At 41.7% G+C, this 17,405-nt stretch overlaps 2 protein-coding genes across 2 annotated transcripts; one reads left to right on the top strand and one right to left on the bottom strand.

The window, feature by feature from the left end:
- The first annotated feature begins 70 nt into the window (after positions 1-70).
- On the top strand, positions 71-13,392 carry ap1g2 (adaptor related protein complex 1 subunit gamma 2). Its single transcript, XM_085377000.1, has 22 exons — positions 71-181; positions 777-979; positions 1,445-1,569; positions 1,727-1,865; positions 2,251-2,347; positions 2,445-2,521; positions 2,619-2,714; positions 2,938-3,018; positions 3,812-3,910; positions 4,010-4,065; positions 4,812-4,925; positions 5,673-5,813; positions 7,230-7,284; positions 7,678-7,800; positions 8,379-8,468; positions 9,665-9,792; positions 9,885-9,989; positions 10,146-10,272; positions 10,865-11,027; positions 11,271-11,422; positions 11,789-11,887; positions 13,294-13,392. The coding sequence occupies exons 2-22, from the start codon at positions 779-781 to the stop codon at positions 13,390-13,392; spliced, it is 2,367 nt and encodes a 788-aa protein (XP_085233126.1). The 5' UTR covers positions 71-181; positions 777-778.
- A 1,277-nt stretch (positions 13,393-14,669) lies between these two features.
- Positions 14,670-16,306, bottom strand: nedd8l (NEDD8 ubiquitin like modifier, like). Its single transcript, XM_085379134.1, has 4 exons — positions 16,172-16,306; positions 15,347-15,394; positions 15,182-15,264; positions 14,670-15,088 (listed from the first exon to the last, which is right to left on the bottom strand). Exons 1-4 carry the CDS (start codon positions 16,187-16,189, stop codon positions 14,965-14,967), a joined length of 273 nt encoding a protein of 90 aa, XP_085235260.1. The 5' UTR covers positions 16,190-16,306; the 3' UTR covers positions 14,670-14,964.
- Between the last annotated feature and the right edge of the window lie 1,099 nt (positions 16,307-17,405).

The following is a 17,405-nucleotide window of genomic DNA, read 5'->3' as shown; positions in this document are numbered from 1 at the left end:
CAAATTGACCTTTAATTTGAAAGTTGTGACAGGAAATACAATGTTAACTCCTGCTATTTTAACGCTAACTGTATGGATACAGTAATTGGGTTTCCAACCAACTGACTGCCGACGTGTATTGGAGGGGCGTCGGTTGAACGGCTTTACTTTTCAAAACCTGGCAACTCTGTGAACTGTAGAGGTATGTTGTTATTTTGGCGCTTTAAAACACATACACAAGCAGACTGTTATGCTAACGTGGCTAGCTCAGTAGCTCGACTCTTTCCTCCATGCCAGGCTTGACAGCATCTGCAAGGTTAGCTCGGATCGGTCAGTGCGCTAGCCTCTGGCTCGTTTCTCTGACATGCATTACCGACCACGGAAGAGTCATGCTAATTTTGTTAGTTAGCCTGTTCATTTAAGTATATTTCCCCAAGTCTAATTCATAAAAGTATTGGTAGATGACAGTAACTTTCTGTTTATTTGTGCTCCATCAGCCTGTCACCAAAGAAAAAAAGAAAGGAAAACACTAGCTGTTGTTTAAGTTGTTTTTGAATTAGCCCATCTGAGTGTTTTTTACTACGTCCTGCGGTGTAGTGACGGCTTTAATAAACGCCTGGAGATGTTGTTACAGGAAATGAAATCATATGTAGTGTTGTGACACTCTTGTTTTCTGTTAATAACATATCATGCTCTTTCCTTCACAAAACAACGCATACTAACACATCTCACCATTCACCCCCACCCACCTACCCTCCCACACACACACACACACACACACACACACACACACACAGCCATGTCTCCATCAGTGCCCCTGCAGGAGATGATCCGGGCCATCAGGTCAGCCAGGACGCAGTGTGAGGAGCGGGGGGTCATTCAGAGGGAGTGCGCGGCCATCCGGGCACAGTTCAGACAAGCCGACAACGGAGGGCGATCGCACAACCTGGCCAAGCTGCTCTACGTGCACATGCTGGGCTACCCAGCTCACTTTGGTCAGGTGAGGGGATTTGGCTAATGCCTGTCATGGGGTTTCTTCGGGTTAAATGAGCCAGGGGAGGTGAGAAGCCGTCACAGTAGCTGGAGGGTCTGGGCTCACTTCGTCACACCATATCAGCCGTGAAGTCGTAATGTCCAGCACGTGCATCTTACAAGGAATGAGCACACAGTGAAGTTAGGCACGGAAATGCTCCCTTGTATTGCTAGCAATGTTGCTGGTATGTGCTTTGTTAAGCTTGTACTTTTACCATTACTAGAGCACTGTGAATTGTTGTTAATGCCCTCAAGCAAAGTCTGCGAAAGCCCTCGTGTCTACGAGGGTGGACACTGGAACTGGGCCACTGAGGCCCTCCCTGCTGCTCTGGAGCTGAGACTGACCTCCAGTTGAGTGGTTAAATGGTAGGGAACTTTCCCGGGGGCATTACTTCACTTTCACTTTTAAAAGAGCTTTTGCTGTTCATACTAGATGGAGTGCGTTCGGATGATTGCTAGCCCGCGCTACAGTGAAAAACGCGTAGGATACCTGGGAGCCATGATGCTGCTGGATGAGAAGCAGGACGCCAGCCTGCTCATCACCAACTCTATTAAGAAGTAAGAATAACCCAAACTCGATGCTGTTGTCATTCATATAAGGTGGTGCAGTTAATGACAGATTCCTTAATGTGTAATTGTACATCTTGGAAGGTTTACTGAAATAATGATGATTTAAATAAAACACTGAATATTTTTATCTTTTTGTGTTTTTCAGTGATCTGTCAAACAGTAACCAGTACATACAGTCTCTAGCTCTCTGCACACTAGCCTGCATGGGGTCAGCTGAGATGTGCAGGGATCTGGCGCCAGAGATTGACAGGCTGCTCCGAGCTTCCAACTACATTAAAAAGAAGGTGAGGACTTCTGCGAGGAATCAATTATTCATCCAGCAGCTTTTACCAATATTAATATTACTACCAGTGAGGTGGCAGTTTAAAAGCAAATCTGTATTGTGTTGTGTGTGATTTGGCAAGCTGTATGTTATACTCAAAACACTGACCTAAGCATGTTAATGTCAGGGATAATGTATTATGTATGTAGGATCCATTTGTGCAGGTTGATTGTTAAATATTCATCATAATCATCTAGTGTGACGTAGTACAACTTTTTAGGATGCGTACTGTTCCCTATAGGACTTCAAATCCTTCATGAGCTGTAAAACTTGTAACATCCCACCGTCATGTGCTTAGTGGACGTGTGATGTAACGCTGCTGATGACTTGTTCCGCTGTTCTTTCAGGCTGCTTTGTGCGCTGTTCACATCGTGAGAAAAGTCCACGATCTGGGAGAGCTCTTTACCAAAGCCGCTCGCTCGCTGCTCACTGAGAAGAACCACGGTTAATATACTTTTATGATGTACACAGTGAACTCGTCATGCTGTGAATACTATTTTCAGTTTATTTCTTATTGTTTTTGGTTTTCATTTGTCTTCAGGCGTCGTACACGGCGCTGTGGTGCTCATTACTGAGCTGTGTGAGCGGAACTCAGAAACACTTGAGCGCTTCAGGAAGGTATGAGGGACACACACACACACAGATTACTCTTGATCAGATGTTGTCTGTATTCCTACATGTGTGTCGCAATGTGGTTGTGCTGTGTGTATTCCAGACGGTACCAGATCTGGTTCAGATCATGAAAGGTCTCGTCATTTCGGGTTATTCTCCAGACCACGATGTGGCAGGAATCAGCGATCCCTTCCTACAGGTCGGATTTCATTCCACTAACCCCTTGCACATCCCAGCTACACTTTGTGTAAAGTCAGAGTCGGCTAGCAGGACTTATTTTTACTACTATGTGCTGCTTCATGGCTCGAAATCTTCAATTAATGTAGTTTAATTCTGTGTTACTAATACAAACACTAGATTATTGTCACCTCCCAAAATCACCTCCCATCCACGTGTTCCTTCTGTCGCGTCTCCAAACACAGGTACGCATCTTAAGGTTGCTGAGAATCCTTGGTCGCAACAATGAAGCAGCGAGCGATGCCATGAACGACCTCCTAGCTCAGGTATAGTGTTCACGTTCACCAAAAAAAGTTTTTGTTTGGCTCAGTTCACATCAGTCAGATCTGAAAAAGTTTCCACATGTCAGCCATTTCAGAATGAGCAAACATTTCATTTGACCAGTCACCTGTCTCCTGTTGTTTACATGACCCTGAAAGTTTACCTGAAATGCATTTTTATGATACATGAGAGCCAGCCAGAAAGTTCTTCTCAAAACTGAAACTGTTTCTCATAGAGATAGAGTTGAAGCATGTGTAACTATCTTATTTATTAATATCTATGGTTTCCTGTGGCAAATGGCATTAGTCACTCACTCATGTTGCATGTGTGACTAATTCTTGAGAAAAGCTGCAACCCAAAATCTGGCCTTTCTGCAGAGCAATTTGTTTGAAACTCTTTCCTCCATAAAGACAGCGCCTGTTGACGCCTCCTCTACCTTTATTAATGAATTTGGTACCCCCGTATATATCAGTAAAGACGTGGTTTGATAAGCATTAGAGTAGTTTCTAGTGTTTTTTCAAAGGTAGCTGCGTAGGCAGAGACCACCCTCACTAACGTCTGATGCAAACTCAGTCATTTTGTTCTATAAGTCGGTCGGAAACTTGACAGAAACTGCTCAGTTCAGCTTCACAGGGTGAAGAGTTAAAGAGCTACCAGTGCAGACACGTTTTCAGATATGTAGCTGTCGTCTTTGTTTATCTGATAATTGTAGTTAAAAATACCCTAGTTTTTAACTATACTCTTATCTAATTGGCACTGTACTAGCTGTGTGTCTGCCTGTTTGTGTTTACCATACAGGTGGCGACCAACACAGACAGTACAAAGACTGTGGGCAATGCTGTGTTGTATGAGACTGTTCTCACTGTGCTGGACATCAAGTCAGAGAGTGGCCTCAGAGTAAGAGACTGTGTTTAGTGATGTGAATACATTGAACATATTGCTGACTGATCAAATTATTAATTCATAGACATACACTTCCCTTTACTCATGCTGCAGGTTCTGGCCGTGAACATTCTGGGAAGATTTCTTCTGAACAATGACAGAAACATTCGGTTAGTTCTATTTTCCTCAGATCTTTGTTCCTCTTCCCTGTCTAATCCTCCCCTGTATGCATTCCTTCTCCCTTTCTTATCTCTCAGGGTGATTTCACCTTTTCAGGCTAACGGAAAACTCACTACAGCCAAAGAGCGAAATCTCCCAACAGGCTCTTATCGTCTGAGCTGACTAATTACTTTCTCTAGAGCCATTACTCTACAGCCACACCAGAAGGTCACGCTGCTCACTGCTCATGCTGAGCTCTCAATTTCAGACCATGTTATTTTCCAGCAGGCGCTGCTGCGGTTTCCTGAGGGTTTTAATTGTGTTACAATCTTTTTCTGGGTTCGTCCCCATAAGGGCCCTGTGGGCAGACAGGTCTGTCTAGTTTCTACCCTCAGGTCCTCTGAATCTCTCTGTTGCAGAGTGACAGGTTTATTCCTGCAAGACCTGCCTGACTAGGTAGCGTCTCTCCTGCGTCCACATAAATACTTGATCAGTCCATGAGTTATTTGAAGTGAAGTGATGAATTATTCATGCTTGCAAGCTGAGAAAATTAAGATTTTCTTTTGTTGTTGATCTTTATTGTCAGGTTGAACATTTTTTGAAATCACATTTTAATAATTTATCCACTGGATGCGTTTCCACACACAGTCACTTTAGATGACCCTGGTGTAGCGAATTCGGCTTCATTATAATAGAGAATGATACTTAAAACTTTCAAAACATTCATTATTTTTGGCTTTCGTGTATGTCTGTTTAGCTATATCGCCATGACCTCTCTTCAGAAGATTGTTGGGACAGACCACAATGCAGTGCAGCGCCACCGAGGGACTATAGTAGACTGCCTGAAAGACCAGGATGCTTCTGTTAAGCGGTGATTTTCTTTTTTTCTTTTTGCCTAGCACAGCTGTTCAACATCTGTAGATGTTCTGTTAAAATGATTCTAGAAGTATTTGATTTCCTGTTATGTTTTTGATACTTTTTAATTGGCTCACATTAAGTAGTGATTGATTTTTATAGATGAAATAACAATAAAACGACGTAACAGTGCCACTGACCTGGCAACATTAACATTCTGTATTTTTGGCAGGTGTAGCTTCCCACTGTGCTACTCACTAACAGTCTGAACCTCACACTAAAGCTTGATGCTAACTACCATCTCTAGTTTCATCATGTAGCCAAACAGATTTTATTGTGCTGTAAGAAAAACAAAATAATTAATATATATGTTCATATACAATTAATATTAATATATTGCAAACTAGTATATAGTAGTTAAAAAAAGCATATTTTGCTGACTAATATCAGAAAAGTTTGCACATCCAGTCTGTATACTCAAAACTGTAATGCTGCTCTGGGACTATTTCTCCTTGGTGATATGTTTTCTAGTTGAAGAGTTCCTCCATGTATTTTGATCCAACCAGTGAGTTGTGTTACAGACAGATCAGAGTGTTGCTAAAGGGATTTTCAGCAAACTTGTAAATGTTGATGGACACGGAGAGTTTGAGCAAGCAAACATCTTATCAGCTCAGAACGTTTTGACCTGAGCTGTAACAGCACAGAAGGATCAGCTTGTATATCCAGCATTATCAGCGTTGTTTCTCTTTTCCGATCCATCCAGCCGTGCTTTGGAGCTTTCTTTGGCTCTGGTGTCAGCCTCCAACATCCGCTCTATGATGAAGGAACTGCTCAGCTTCCTCTCCTCCTGCCCCCCCGAGCTCAGGTCTCAAACTGCCAGCGGTATATTCAATGCTGCTGAAAGGTAGGTGAAATGCTGCAGAGAAGACAGTGTAATATACTTCATACACAAAGTGTATCTGCAGCGCTGCTTCAAGGTTTGTGAACCCTTTAGAAGTTTGTATATTTCAAATGAGACAACAATATAATATCTGGTCACTCTGGGGTCAGAAAAATTGTTATTAAATGTCCGTTTTAGCTGCTTCCTTTATACAAAACAGCTTCAACTCTGGATTGTTGATGGTTTACTTATGAACTGGTCACTTCAGCTCCAGCTTTTCTTTTAGATTGTGTTCAGGACTTTGACTTGGCTGTTTAAAAAAACATTAACAATATTATTTAACCATTCTATGGTTGAACTACTTGTGTGCTGAGGGTTATTGTGCTGCTGCATGACCTAATAGCATTTTACAAACAAAAGTTCTGACAGTTTTTCTTTGCAAACCACCCACAATTAAAGGCTAGTCCTACCAAGACCAGCCCAAACCATGATGCTACCACCACCATAGCATACCTGCAGCCTTCTCATTTGTCTTGGTGATCTGTAGTACACTGCAGATGTGCAGCAGGGACTTTTTGTCCTTGCTGCCTTGCGTCCTGACTATTACAGGCCTCATTTTGAGCGAGCACTGATTTTTAATTTCCTCTTTTTGTCTGTCTGTTGATTGGTGGAGTTAGAAGTCATCCCAGAGTCCTTTGTTTGTGCTTTGAGTGTGAACATCAGAGTGTGAGGGATCTCCAATCTTTAAATATAAACAGAACGCCCACTCACAAGTCACTGTACTCCCACTAAATGAAAGCTTCTTATTCACCTTCATTTCATCTCAATAAGTTCATAACCAGATATGATCATTTCTTACCTGTGTCATGCGTTTTCTTCATCTTTCTTTTAAAAACCTGATGATTTTTTATGTCACATTTAGCCAGAGTTATAAAAAAAAATCTGATGGATTCACAGGCTTTTCATCACCACTGCATGCATGCGAGCACATACACTGTATATTCATGCGTATGACAAAATGCGGTGATGCAGCTGTGTAAGCCTTGAAGCTGTAACAAGAAAAGTGCCTGTGTCTACGCTGTATGCACCCATCTCTCTCTCAGTGTCCGTCTCCACACACACTGATATTCCTGTCTAAGTGGCACCGCGACTGTGAATAGCCTGCAGCGTTTCTACTGTGTATCATTCAACAACTTGAGGCACTTCTCTTTTTCGATGTGTGCTAGATGCAGTAGTGTGTGTGTGTGTGTGTGCGCGTGTGTGTGTGTGTGTGTGTGTGTGCGCGTGTGTGTGCGCGTGTGTGTGCGCGTGTGTGTGTGCGCGTGTGTGTGCGCGTGTGTGCGCGCGCGTGTGTGTGTGTGTGTGTGTGTGTGTGTGTGTGTGTGTGTGTGTGCGTGTGTGTACCACTGAGTTAGCTGTGTGTGTCTCTGTCTCTGTCAGGTATGCTCCCTCCCAGCGCTGGCACATTGACACCATCCTGCATGTCCTCACCACGGTAAATGCTGCCTCTTTTACAGGGTCCTCTTTCATAACTCTTTGTGAATGCATTATGATTGTGTTAAAATATGTTTTTAATACATTAGACTTCTAGATTGTGTGTACCTCATCTCTCAAGCTTTTAGATAACAAAGCTTTAAATGTTACACCGATCTAAGAGAATAGTTAAGTGTAAACTAGTCCTGTGCAGACAAAATGATGCAGGATAGAAAAAGTGCTTGGAAGAGCATAACTAGGAAGAATTAAAGGTTCATAATGTGTATTTATTGCTATGAAAATCTCCCCATAAGGGAGGTTGTTGTCTCTGAAGGAATAATGTAGGTTACCCCCAAATTAGCTGTTTTGTTTATTTTCTAGTATGGTGTTTTGTGTTTGATACCCATTCTGCCAGGCAGGGGGCGACGTGAGAGACGAAACGGTGCCCAACCTGATTCAGCTCATTACCAACACTTCAGAGCTCCACTGTTACACCGTTCACAAGCTCTACCGGGCTCTGCTCAGTGACATCTCGCAGGTCTGTGAGTCTGGATGGTTTCTGTTCTCAGAAGATCATTTCAGAATTCTGAGAATTCAAACACGGAAATTGGTCTCCTGTTTGATATATAATATAAAATCGTTACGGTCTGAGCGTATCAAACAATAAACTCGTGAAAAAAAAGCAGCTCTGACTGCAGATGTGGTGTCGTTAAACATGAGGATAATGATCAGACTTGAGTCAGTGAAAGTGGGTCTCAGTCCACAGCCTCACTGATGAGAGATGGTCATAATTTTGTGTGTTCATAGAGTTTAAAGTTAATTAGAATTTTTTGATAAATTTCCCTCTTAAGAGAAAGGGCTGTAATAGTCCTGAGTCAGACAGAGCTGCTTTGGCTTTACTGCTTTGCTTTCAGTTTGAAATTGGCTGATGCAGACGGCTTTATTTTCAGATCCAAGCTGGATGAGTATTTACGTATCTGCAGCCCAGCACTGTTTCCTATTTTTCCAGCATCTGGGGAAAATGGCTATGATATTTCAAACCGCAATGCAGGCCAGTCTGGCAACATCACATATTTTATGTGCTCTGTAATATTTATGTAATATTTGTATGTGCAGCAACCTCTGGTCCAGGTGGCGTGCTGGTGTATCGGAGAGTATGGAGACCTGCTGCTGACAGGAGAATGTCAGGAGACCGAACCTGTGCAGGTACACAGAGCACAGCAAACACTGGTTTAGGTTTTTATTTAATTCATGCTTGTTGCTCTCTGCTGCTCACTGCTGCAATAAATTAGCAATCCAAATTTTTTGTCAGATGATGTCATTTTAAATACACGTTATCTTTTAGGTTTTTCCATGTAAAAATTCTCCGGCACAAAGATAACAGTGTAATTTGCAGTCACAGCTACAGCTCTGAGCTGGGAATAAATAGGTAGTCGGCACGAGCAGGGAAGAAGGAAGGAGCAGCATTAGCAGAAATTCAAATTTGAAATTCTTCTGAAAATTAGCAATGGTGATAATGACAGGAGCCTTTTTTTTTTTTTTTGTTCAAATCTCATTAAATATTCATCCCCTGAATATTTTAGTAGTTCATGTCATTGGATTGTCTTCAAAATAGATCTCCTTGATCAAATGCTTCATAAACCCATAATTACACACATTCCAACATGCAGAAAAAAAGCTGATAAAGTCCATTGATTTTTTTTAATGAAGCACTTTTCACTGTAAAACTGCATTGTTGTGCACTGTTGCATGGACGTAGCCACAGTGACATCAAGTGGCTTGTGAATTTTCAAATAAAAGCCTGAAGATCGGCGTTTTCAGTGCTTTAAAACCAGACGTGACGAGTAAAGGATGGATCTGACTGAAAAGTCTCACGCTCACTGGACAACTTGTCAATTGCACCATATTAGCCAATGAGCACAAGCATTTTTTTACTCAAAGGATACTTTGAATGAACAAAATTTACAAAATGGGCTTCATATTTCATTCATTTTGTCCCAAAATAAGTGATTTCCCTCATAAACTCATCAGTAAAGTGGTTACAGAGGTCAACCTATCAGGTGACATTTGACTCTGGCTAATGCTTGAGTCAGTCAGCCAGTACGGGGACACATATGCCGACATGTGTCTCTCTGATGATCTGTTTTGTAACACGTCTCTATTGTATAGCAATAAAACAAGTGACCACAACTTTTTCAGTAGCAAGTGTAACATCGCTGATCTAAAAAGACTGAAAAAAGTGTTAGTACAACATTACTTAGTTACTGACTGTGTCTTCTGATAATCTTCTCTGTTTGCTAAATAAATAAATTCAGCTGAAATTACGAGCACTGCGTTTCTTTTTTAGATTAAAAAATGTGCTGCCAGCTGTCAAACCTTGCACTTACATGTCTGTTGTTCAGGTCACAGAGGACTACGTCCTGGACGTCTTGGAAACAGTGCTACAGTCCCACATGTCGTCCCCGTCAACAAGGGGCTTTGCTCTGACCGCTACAATGAAACTCAGCACGCGCATCACTGAGAATGTGGAGTAAGAAACTCTTGTGTAGCAGCAAACAGTGACTGTGACCCTGTGAATCCCCTAACTGCGCCTCTTTCTCTTCATAACTCTACTCCCGACAGTCGAATCAGAAGCATCGTCAGCATCTACGGCAGCTGTATAGACGTGGAGCTCCAGCAGAGGGCAGTTGAATACAACGCTCTTTTCAAAAAATATGACCACATGAGGTACTGAAGGGAGTGGTTAGGTCAACATTTTCTAGAAAATGAGATGTGGAGCTGTTTTAGGCCTTTTATATATTGTCATTATAACCACTGAGGAATTTACTGAATAAAAATGTTTTTTTCTGACCAAAAGAGCTGAAATAGTCCTTCTTTTCACAGGGCAGCAGTGCTTGAGAGGATGCCTGTGATTGAAAAGAATTCACAGGGTCACACCAACGGGGAGACCATCAAGGAGAGTCAAACAGTCAAAGTCAAGCCAGGAGAGCCACAGCAGCCTGCTAACCAGGTACAAGGTGATGGGAAAAATTCAGTTAGGGTCACACTTTAGCCTGTTGAATAGATCAATCCCAGTGTCTGGGTCTGACCTCCTTTTTAGAGAGATCGCCCCTCTGGAGAATTTATTGTTTTAGTTTAGATTTCAAACTTAAGTTAATACTTGACCAAAGCAATAAGCTAACATAAAATTGCACATGTGATAGGGTAGGCTTTACTTCATTTTAGCTTGTCATTCTGTAATGGGCTGTGATTAAAAATATTGGTTTCACATTAACTCCACAACGCTTTATGAACATTAGTGGTTGTGTTCTCAGATCCTTTGCTATATTGGTATGTTTGCGGGCTTTTCTCTTGTCTGTTTTATTATGCAAATCAAATTCCAGTAAAGCTAAGTTTAACAGCTGTGGTCGGGTGTTAAGAATAAGGATTGAAACAAAATGGGTGGGTCTTATTCATTCAGCCAGTTTCATGTTTATCGTAGTATTTTGGACATTTTTCCAGAGCTGTTTTTAGATAAAGTTTATTCTGTTAAGCTGTCTTTTGCATATAATAATAATGTGCAGTCAGCTGGATTATCTCCTCCCCTCTGTGGTGTCTCTCAGGTGTGTGATCTGTTGGACCTGCTGGGTGGCTCTGAGCAGCCTCTGCAGCCCAGCCCGGCATTAGGCAGCGCAGCTCCTCCCATTCCTGTCAGCACACCCAACACTGTTGGAGGAGACCTCCTGGATCTGCTTGGAGGGTTAGAGCCCACTCCCATCACGCCAGGTCTGACCTTCACATATACACACAACGAACTACAGAAACAGGAAACAGGGCGTGATTTTTAGGCACACAGCTAGAGAATTGGTTGAATCGGGTCACTGGATAATCTCTGGAATGTCACGATAATTAGAAGAAACCAGGTGGATAGGGTTGAATTGAAGTTTGCTCTTTAAGGGACTGATGCACTCTCCGTGGCTAAATACTGATTTTAAGCTAATGCAGCCTTCTACACTGTATTTTCCATAGTTGCCACAGTGACTGTGTATGAGAAGGACGGTGTGACTGTAACACTGAGTTGTGAGAAACAGTCCGATTCAGGCCTGACCGTCACACTCACCGCCTCCAACTCCACTGAGTCAGACATCAGAGGCTTCACCCTGCAGGCTGCAGTGCCCAAGGTTTGTATCAGTACCAGCAATAAAATCCTGCTAGTCATTCACTGATAGATGATTAAACTGCTGTTCAAGAGCCACCGTCTGCCACACATTTAACCAGTATGTGCGGATTATAGCAGGAGCGCAGTGGCTGCTGTGAGATTACTGTTTCTGAGGCTCTGAGATTTTTTTTGTGCAGCTTGTTTAGTAAAACCTTTAGAAGCAGGACCTCTGCATTTCTAATGTCCTGCCCTACAGCCCTACTGATAGGTGTCACTTTTAGCCCCTGTCACGTCTCATTGGTAAACACCAGTGCAGCAAATGGATTTGAACAACGTGTGTGGGTTTGGGTGCTTTCAACTTCAAAGCTTCATTTGATCCTCCTTCCAGAGTGTCCAGTTACACATGAAGGCCCCCAGCGGGGACTCTCTTCCTGCAAGAGGCACAGCTAAAGTGACCCAGATGGTGGTCCTCAACAACCCCAATAAGGTGGTGTAAACACACACACAAATAAAGCTGGTATTCACCTTCGGCTCCCAAAATATCTGAGGGTTTGTACTGCTTGCTTCAAATCACCTGTAACATTTCAACATGATTCAAATGTGGAATTTCTATCTTGCCTAAGCTGCTACAATTCCTCTTCCTGAGGCAGTCCTTAGTGACTTGCCAGTGTGCTTGGGCTCATCATGTTAAAAACGTTCACGGCTTTTGGACAGAGGCTCAGATTTGCTTTAATCAGCCTTGAACATCAAAGGACTAAACAGGCCCGGCCTTGCTTAGCTTCCAATCAGTTTAGATCAAGTGTGCTTGGTGCGAACCTTTTTGATTCTCAGTGGGCAGCACCTGTAATGTCACGTGACAACACAGCCATCTTGGGTTTGAATCCACTGGCCAGCTAGGCTGTGTGGGGTTTGCATGTTCTCCCTGTGTTTGTGTGGATTTTCTCCGGGTTCCTCCCACAGGCCAAAGACATGCAGTTGGTGAGTGTAAATTGGCCGGTATGAGTGTGAATGCTAGTGTGATTGGTTGTTTGTTCCTTTGTATTAACCCTGAAACAGACTGGCAACCAGTCCAGGGTGCACCTTACTTCCCAGTCTTTGACAGCAGGTATAGTTCCAACCCCCTCTGACCTTGAATTGGATAATCAGAAGAGAATGGATGGATGGTGTGTGCAAGAAGACAGGAACCAGAAGCAAAAACTCCAAACCATAACATTTCCAGCACCCTGTTTCAACTTTCTCTCCAGAGCAAGTTGTTTCAAAAGGCCTGATTTTTGTCCTTATATTCATTGGACTTCAAATTGGGGTTTACTCGCATCTATGCCATTTGTACATGAGTTTCCTTATAGTCATGTGATTTATTTCAAAGAATCTCCTATGCTCTTATACTCATGCTCACTTTCAAGGACAAAGAGAAAACCAGAGCCGACATGTCAGAGGTTTACGAAACAAAGGTTTCACCTGTGACTTCCTAAAGAGAAACCAATTACTGGCAACTCATCTGGAAATACTGGGTCATATTCATTTTTTTCACATTTTAGGTGTGATTAATGCAGAGGTGTATTTACTGAAGGTGTTTTTCATTTAAATCATGAGCACGACAACAAAAATGTGTTTTTATATCAGGCACTTTTTAAAGAGATCCAAATTTTTGCTTCCTAAATTCTGTCAAAAAGCCAACAGGTTCAGTGGTTGCACTTACTTTTTGCATGACTGTATCTGCAATCTTTCTGTGTCAATGCTAAAATACGAGGTGTTTTCTCATCTTGAACAAATATCTTGTATTTGACATGATCATTGCAATATGTGCCCCACGTCAGGCTTATTGTATTCTAATCACAGGAGACGTAGTGCTCAGTGTAGTAGTGTGTATCTAAGTCCTGCTTCTCCTTTCAGGTCAATCTAAAAATGAGGCTCCGCATCTCTTACACCAGCCAAGGATCAGCTGTTCAGGATACGGTCCAGATCGACTCCTTCCCTGGACTCGGTCAGTGATCTCAGCCAATCAATGCAACAGGACTGAGACACCAGTCTGTGGGTGAATGAGCGGGCGTCGTTTCTCTCTGACGCAGCCTTTCTACTGACACACCCTACACACTGCCGGTCCTCGGTTACCCTGATCTCTTGTTTCTATGTGTAAGAAACACGGTTCTCTCAGAAGCCTCGTGTATGGAGTTGCATCTGTCCATTCCTCAGGAATAGATCAAGGAGATTATTGGAGTGGACACTGGAATATGCAGGTACAAAATGGAAAAACATAAAATACTTTTTTTAAATGTTGCATCGACAACTGTCTATTAGATATCATTCAGGGTTTTTGTTTACAAGCTGCTACAGCTGATTGTATTCAGTGTTTCACTCCACAGTAATATAAACTTTGAGGGGCTTCTGTCAGTCATCCACCAGATCAACACACACACACACACACACACACACACACACACACACACACACACACACACAGCAGTTTATGCATGCTTTTAATAAATTTGTCTTTACACTGATTGAGAGGAGGCAAACACTAATTAATGAGCTACTACAACTAATTTATTATATCAGATACACATCATTTTATTAGGAGACGCAAATATATGAAATTTGGATGAAAGGAAGCTTTTAAACACAACCTTGAGTCCTTCATCTTTTTTTTCCCCCTTTATTCACCTGATCAGCAATATCCATGTCCTGAACCATTCCTGTGCCTTTCATCCTCTCTTAAAATGTAATATTTAGCTTTTGAGGCCAAGATTATTTAACTTTGAGTTGTTTTGTTTTTTTAATCACTCCCATACAAGGATTTTCCTTAATGCTATTCTTTGTCTGTTGTTTACCAAAATGAGTTATTTTCTGATGTAAGTGTATGGTGACGCAAAAGGAAAAACACGCATGATGCTGTCTGGAAAATCTATATTTTAGATATTCAAAGTATAAGCACAAGAGTTTTATGACTGTAAACAAAGCCAGCATATGACTTTGATAACTCATCTTAACCCCTTTTAAAACCACTCCGCGTACTGGATGTCAGCAACGGTGCTCTACATGGATTTCACTGGAGTCTTTACCAGACTGTTTGTATCACTACCTTAACTAAATTATAGACACAGAAGGAATCATTTGACAGCAGTTTGGATTGTCTTTCAATCTTCAATTTCATGTCATTTTCTAATTAAAAACTGTTTCCAGAATCCTCAGCTGTGACTTGATTTCAGTGTGTGTGTGTATATATATATATGTGTGTATATATATATCAGAGGACAACACTTAGATCAACTTCATCATTTATTCACAAGCAAAAAGACCACAGTGTTGTCAAACTGTCTCTTCATGGGTGCCTGCATTAACTGGTCAAACTCAGAAAGCCAGTGTGGGATTTCAAAAACAAGTACAAAGGAATTAGAACGTCCTTTTTTCTTTTTAATGTTTCCGGTTGATTTTTGTTTTGTTTTGTTTTGTCGTTTCCGTCGGCCTGGAAACGGAGGATTTCAGATTTCTGCGTTGAAACATGGTTAGACGATGACAGACACCTAAAGCGTTGGCACTCGGCCGGCTTCCCATGATGACAGCGACTCATGACGTGGAGGACAGGGGTAAGCAGCAACTGTGGTTTGTTGATCCTCCTCTTAGCGCCAACACAAGATGGAGCACTGAGCCTCCCTGGATCTTGTAGTCTGCTGCCGTCTTCTCATCATTCCTGAGGTTCACAAGACAACACAGGAGATGATTAGAGTTCGCAGGAGAACACCTGGAGATCATATGCAGATAGCTGCAGAGCAAAATGCCTCACATCTGTTTTCCACTGTAGATAAGTCTCTGTTGCTGCGGTGGGATCCCTTCCTTCTCTTCCACTCTTTCTTTAATCCGCTCCACCTTGATTTGAGCAAAAACAAGAGATTAAGCAACAAAATCTAGCAGCTGCATATAACAAGGACTATTTATCACAAGATGTTACCTTATCTGTGGGCTCTATGTCAATCTCTATTTCTTTTCCAGTGAGAGTCTGAAACATAACAAAACGATTATAGAAACACTGAACTTTCACAATCCTAAATGGTTAAGAAGAAGGAGGAATTCACCAAGAATTTTCTCTGGGCTCGAGCCAAGCTGCCAGGGAATTTCAGCTACTATACTATTGTACATAAACACTGTCACACAGTTACGGTTAAAATAAATGTCTTGGGACTTTTTTGGAAATTTTTGATCCAAAATTTGATGTAATTTTGCCAGATGATTTGAACTCTGGATTTGCATACAGCGGTTTCGAAAAGGATGCCCGTGTCGGTTAATGGAAAAACGGATTATTTTCACTACTAGCCAAGTCGCCATATCTCTGTTTATAGACTCTGTTAAACTTTAGAAACACGTCAACATTTCGGTCGCAAGTACACAATGAAGTCTCGTGTCATCGGTAGCGTAAACCCTAAACATTTTTTGCCCTTTTTGCTTTGTCACAACTATAAAGTATTCACTGGTTGTAGTACAGCACGGGCTAACCTGTTTTCAGTCACCAAAACTAGATGTTAGCAACGATGAGTGTTAGCAAACGTCAAACAATAGCAACTTAGTGAAGAAAGAGCAGTTTCGCTTGAATGATCGGGTGCTTAACACTGATCTGTTTCACAGCATGTCGGGTGTAAGTTGGGTTTTCTGTTGCCCCAGGCCCTGAAATAAATGAGCGAACCGGCTCTGTGATATTAGCGGGATATCGAGAAACAGAGACGGGACTGAACACCACCCATGGAGCCCGGGCTAGAATCAAAGAAAGTAATGTTCTTACCTTGACTTTGATCAACATGCTGAATGAAGAAAATAATACTAACAAATTTTATGAACAGCTTGGTGAACTAAACAGCAAATTGCCGAATAACAATCTACTTCTTCTGCTAACCGGACTTTACTTCCTGTGTCACGGGCTAACATTCCGGACATGACGCCGTCACAACACACCAGCATTTTTGTTCCTCTCTGACGTATTAACTTCTAAATACAAGATCAGTTATTTCAATATATCTGTTATTTCAATACATCTATTTCTAAAGTCGCAGGCAGATTTCACGTGAACAAAAGAATGTACTTTTGTACGGCTTGAATTATACCCCATATGTACAAAAGTTTTGGTAAGTAAAATCATGGCAGCTAAATAAAAGCAAACTTCCAAAAAGCTATACCATTATAGATTTATGTAATCGATTTTCAGTAGTGATGCAACATCATATAAAAATATTGCCTCCGACAGCTGAATTGTACTCATCTATACTTTATTTTGAACTGCAAAAAGAACAAATATAAACAGTAGTCCTTATGTGCAAAAGTCTTGAATCACTCGTCATTTCCGCATAATTTCCCAGGAAAATGTGATTTATTGAAGCACACAAAATACACATAAATGCAGAATATAAGGCAAAAACAGTTTGTACAATTCTAATGAGCTTGAAAGTTAATATTTGGTATGACCATCTTTATTCTTTATCACAGTCTGAACTCTCTTAGGCGGCTTTTTTGTCATTTCTTCAGGTAGCCTTTAAGTTGAAGAACAGTCAAAGCTCTTCTCTGGATGTCGCCTGCCTTTTGTCCCATTCTCTGTCATGGTGATCCCACACTGCTTCACATATGCTCTTACTGCATTGTCAGCGTGTGTGTTGAAAAATAAAACTGTTGCCATTCAGATGTTTTCCCATGGTGGATTAAAGTCTGATGGCACTTTTCTGCATTAATGGTTTTGTCAGGATCCCCAACAGCAGTGGCTGAAATACTGACCCAAACAATGACAGAGCCTCCACCATATAGACACTCACTATTTCACCTCTCTCCTAACCTCCTCCATACATACAGACCATAATTCCAGTCACAATGACTCATCACTCCAAGACCTGTTTCATTGATTTTCAGTCCAGTTGTTGAGCAATTTGGTATACCTCACCCCTTTCTTCCTTCCTTAAGAATGGCTTGTTGACGGCCACCCTTCCTAAGGAAATGACTTTCAGGTACTGAATACCAGCTGTAGATAATCT

The sequence above is a fragment of the Diplotaxodon limnothrissa genome, linkage group LG18 (genome assembly GCF_057381915.1).
Source record: "Diplotaxodon limnothrissa isolate DT_005_m linkage group LG18, D_limnothrissa_male_GT1.1, whole genome shotgun sequence".
Taxonomy (NCBI): Eukaryota; Metazoa; Chordata; class Actinopteri; order Cichliformes; family Cichlidae; genus Diplotaxodon; species Diplotaxodon limnothrissa.
Note: the sequence above shows the minus strand (reverse complement) of the source record. Positions and strands in the feature narration are given on the sequence as shown.